At 32.8% G+C, this 4,551-nt stretch overlaps 1 protein-coding gene across 1 annotated transcript; it reads right to left on the bottom strand.

Moving 5' to 3' along the window:
• Positions 1–1,310: 1,310 nt before the first annotated feature.
• Positions 1,311–4,551, bottom strand: Mob4 (MOB kinase activator 4). The gene is made up of 5 exons (XM_074115297.1): positions 4,343–4,551; positions 4,014–4,177; positions 3,311–3,520; positions 2,147–2,258; positions 1,311–1,551 (listed from the first exon to the last, which is right to left on the bottom strand). The coding sequence occupies exons 1-5, from the start codon at positions 4,400–4,402 to the stop codon at positions 1,390–1,392; spliced, it is 708 nt and encodes a 235-aa protein (XP_073971398.1). The 5' UTR covers positions 4,403–4,551; the 3' UTR covers positions 1,311–1,389.

Below are 4,551 nucleotides of genomic sequence, written 5' to 3'. Positions count from 1 at the left end.
GATTAAAAGTGCATTATTTTATTTACTTTTGTAACCCATCACAAGTAGTGTAACAGTAGAAAATATCTCTGCAATTTGGGAAAGAAAATACCTTAAGACATGTCACTTTATAATAAATACACGGTTTCTCCGATTCTTGAGACGAAATAGCCTCACAGTACGGGTACTAAAGGAAATACCTGTAAATCTCCTTAAATTAAAGCCGCCTGGCCGGGAAATCATCTGCGTGACTCTTTGGCAGTGTCGCGAAAAGATAGCAGGGACTATAATAGTTCAAGTTGGAATTTTAGTCTGGGATACATGACTACTACCTAAATTTGGATCGATAAGGTAATTCCCTCTTGGGGACATTCTGCATTTAGCGATTCGGACCAAATACCTTTTCGTGCTGGAAATACGAATATACTTACTTTTGAGTCCAGCACTTGCCATACAATGCCCAAACCCATTCACAGCTTCAGAGAGCTAGCCTACACAAATTGCACAAATTTTTACATTCTGAAATTCCAAGTATTTGATGTGGGCAGGATCAATTCCAGAGAAATGAAATATAACAATAACTAGGAACTACAGGGGCATATCATCGACTCACACCAGCTTCTGATCTCCTATTCTACATGGATCTCTTTTAGGGCGTAAAGATATCAATGGGGCCAAAGCAAGCAGGTATCCAAAAAGGGTATTTATCTAAGAAAGGGCACAACAATGATCTACATAAATTATTTCAATTAATATATGTAAGAGATTTATAAATAAAAATTGCATATAAATTTGATGTGATTGACTTTTTTTAGGGGGCAGCCCTCTTTATCTTTCACATTTTTGTTACTTTTTTTTAAAATTTCATTTCATTTCTTGAAATATAAGAAAATATAAATAAATAAATAGACAAAAACAATTTTCCCGTTAACCACGATCTAGAATTACAATAACATAAATTAATAAACCTATTTCTTTATACCTTGAGTCCATGTTCAATGTTTAATTAGTTTGAAAATACATCTTTGTCTTGAAACTTCGGGCATATTTCATAGTTTACTTACTTTACGTTAGATTATAACGAATGCCGCTCGAAAGGCGACTGTGACTACTCGGAAAGATCCAATTTCCAAAATTATGGATGTGGACGGGGGCCCGCATCTTTTCATGGAATTCTTTTACAAGATTATGACTTTAAATAACCAATAATGAATTAGTAAAAAAAAAAAAAGGTGAATTCCTATGAAACAGGCTTTTGTTTTTCTGTTGGTAATAACAAATATAAAGATATAAACTGTAGCCGGGCCACCGACTGTAGGAGACCCGCCTGCCTGTAGTGCGCTCCCTAGTTGGTCAGAGGTTGAAGACATGGTTGATGAAGTTGGTGATACGATGGTAAGGAGTGTTGGTTCATGCTTCAGATTCGCCTGTCCCACCAGTCTGGCTAGTCTCTACTGGGTTGGCTACAACACCTCCACCCACTTCTACTATTGGTACAATAAGATTATCTTTAGACATTAGATTGTATTTCGTGATGAAATGGGTGAACCGACGGCATAGGTATGTCTCATTCTGTGAACAAGAAAGAAAATTACATGGTAAAGAACAATCCAATCACAATTCTTTTAAATGCAATTCATTTAGGGCAGGAAAATTCGTCGAAAAGCTTTTCTTCAATAAGTTTTAGCTTCACTCCGAGCTTTTTAATTTAACAAAGATTATAATAATAATAAAATGAGAGTTACACAAACATTATTTTGCTCTTAATTGTGATTATAAAAGTTCTTATTGAAGCCCCGAGCTTTTTTCAATCAAGTCATCGCACGCGTGTTCCCTTGTGATTTTAAATTTAACTTCTTTTTTCGATCCCTGAATTCATGTAATTCAAGGTTCTTGAAACATAATATTTGAATAAAAAAAAAACTCCGATAAATACTAGAAATCCGTAACTTTAGCATAGTTTTCTTAAAAATAATTAACATATATTTAACTTCATTAGCGCTACTCAGTGTTTACATTAAAGTCAGAAAAGGTTCCAGAGTAAAGTTTTAAAATATTTTGAAGATTTTTTTTTTAATGCTCATCTATTTCTCTCCCACCAACAATAGAAGTGCACAACAAACTTACAAAAGTTCAAACTTAATTTAATATTTAAAAATTTACATACCTCAAAATCGTCGAAAATGCTTCTATGATGGAAATAAGCATGCGAAAATATTCTATAGACACGTCTACAAACAGATCCCAATTTTGTTACAGATGAATCCTTTATACTAACCCTATAGAAAGGTATATAAAAAAATAATAATTACAAATTTGTTGTATAAAAATATTTGTAATTCATAAAATAATAAATCTTTCGACTGGTGCACCAAAGGGGTACACCTAAACTTGTAGCAAAAGTATATCTAAAGTGCATACATTACTGCATCCATGTATCATTACAATTAAACAAATGTCATATAAACTAAAGTGCATATAGCTTCGTTCTAATTCAACTATGAAACAAAGCAACGCAAGTTTGGCCAATCGATCATTTATTTATTTGTTTGGTTCTTTTTTCTCCCAATCTAACATCTAAAATCTACGTTACACTGCTTTGTCTCTTCCCTTTGTGTTCTTTTAACTCACATTTTATTTTATGTTACTTTTTTTTTTCTATTTAAGGCGCTCAACATCCCAGGTTATTTGGCGCCCGGAGTTTTTTTCAGCGCACTGCCGGCCTTTCGGACAGTGTTCTCTCGTAACAGACAACACTGTCCATCACCGAACAGTGGTCTGTAAGAAGCTCCTACAAAAGGATCTATGGGTCAGCAGCTGGATTCGAACCCGGGACCTCCGCGTGGGAACTCACATTTTATTAAATTTTATTTTGTTTTACTAATTATTTTATTAGGATTGTTTTATTGGCCAGTTACGTTACTGAATAAGATGAAGGGAATGAATGAACAGAAAATAGAATTAACACAATTAAAAAAAAATCAAATCCTACACATCAGGGCAAGCTGAACACAGTTTCTATCAAGGAAAGAATGAGATGCGATGATACAATTCACTTGCAACAAATGGTGATCTAAATTTACGTTCAAGTATCCGCCAAAGTATCTTAATCCAAAGGAACATAAGATTTTCAGATATTTCTATACCAATATTATTCACTAATATTGGTCCTCCTCTAAGAAACTTAATCAAGTTTTTGATGCAAAAGGTATTTGTTTTAAAAAATAATTAATTTTTTCAGTCTACTTAAAAACGCGTCTAAGTGGGTTTTGCAACTCACTTCTTCTAATAAATGTTTATGGTAATTAGTTATAATAAAAATGACACCAACCTGCTAGGAAAGTATTTATTACTATTTAAGAGACAAGCTGCTCCATCTAGTGTGTGTCTGGTATAATCTATAGCCGGACATTCTTTTGGAGTCTTATGTGCCGCACAAAGAAATATCCACTGTTCTGTGGCAGTCATCTGGGTACACGTTTCCGGTTGGCATTCTCCTTGAAGTCTAACCGCCAATCCATTCAGTTCCATACAAAACTGTCTGAAATACAATGCTGACATTTGACCAAAATGAAGTGAACCAAACCATGTAGACATAAAATGGGGCCATTTTAAAAGTCCGATAAGGATTGGAGCATTGGTTTTTATTTTTACTTTTTATCTTACCCCTAAAACATGTGCTTTACTCCTAATTCAAAATCAAAATTAATTAGCGAGATTTAATGAATCAACTAGATTGTGTATTGGGGTTAAATGTAAACGTAACTGACTACATCTTATTTCTGTTTGCCTTTTAAGAAAACTTCGAACCTACATGTACCAGACTCATTATTGTGCAAGAATTCTATATGTCAATGTCCACCTTTAAAAAAAAACTATACTTAAAAGTTGTAAATATTTTTACAATGTTTTTGCCATTATTATTGTATAAGTTGCTGTATAAGCATACAAATATTTATCACACTTTAATGTAATTAAGTTTAAAAAAAAACTATCCAAAATAAGTTTCAATATAATTTGCTAAACAAACTTACCTGAGATGTTCATATTTCCAAACGCCCTCATCTTGCCCTTCTGGGGGTGTTAAAATTATTTCAATATTTGATGGTTCTTTACGAATTTGTTGTTGTATATATTGTTGAACAGCTAAAGTACTGTCCATTTCTTCAAATGGTTCATCTGGCCAGCCATTAAACGACTAGAATATCAAAATGAATGTTTTAAAGAATACAAAAAAAACTTATCAATTATGCCTAATTAAAAAAAATATAAAGCCAAAATTTAAAGAATTAATGCATTATTTTTAGAAAAACAAAAAAAAATAAATAAATTATAACAGATAAATAAAAAAAAAAATGATAACCTTAGCCTTAGTGCCGGGACGATTTCTTCTTAAAATTGTTGTCCCGTCTGCCATCTTCATTTTGCTCAAAACTGGTTGTAGTGTGGCCACAATTTTGATTATAGAATGGAAAACAAATAAATACAATAGAATTACAAACAAACAAAAAATAAAACACTCACAATTCAAACAGACGACACGAAACTTCCAATCCAAAGACTGGACCTGAT

Source organism: Rhodnius prolixus, unplaced genomic scaffold, assembly GCF_049639745.1.
Source record: "Rhodnius prolixus isolate KJV_2025 unplaced genomic scaffold, Rpr scaffold_7, whole genome shotgun sequence".
NCBI lineage: Eukaryota > Metazoa > Arthropoda > Insecta > Hemiptera > Reduviidae > Rhodnius > Rhodnius prolixus.
Note: the sequence above shows the minus strand (reverse complement) of the source record. Positions and strands in the feature narration are given on the sequence as shown.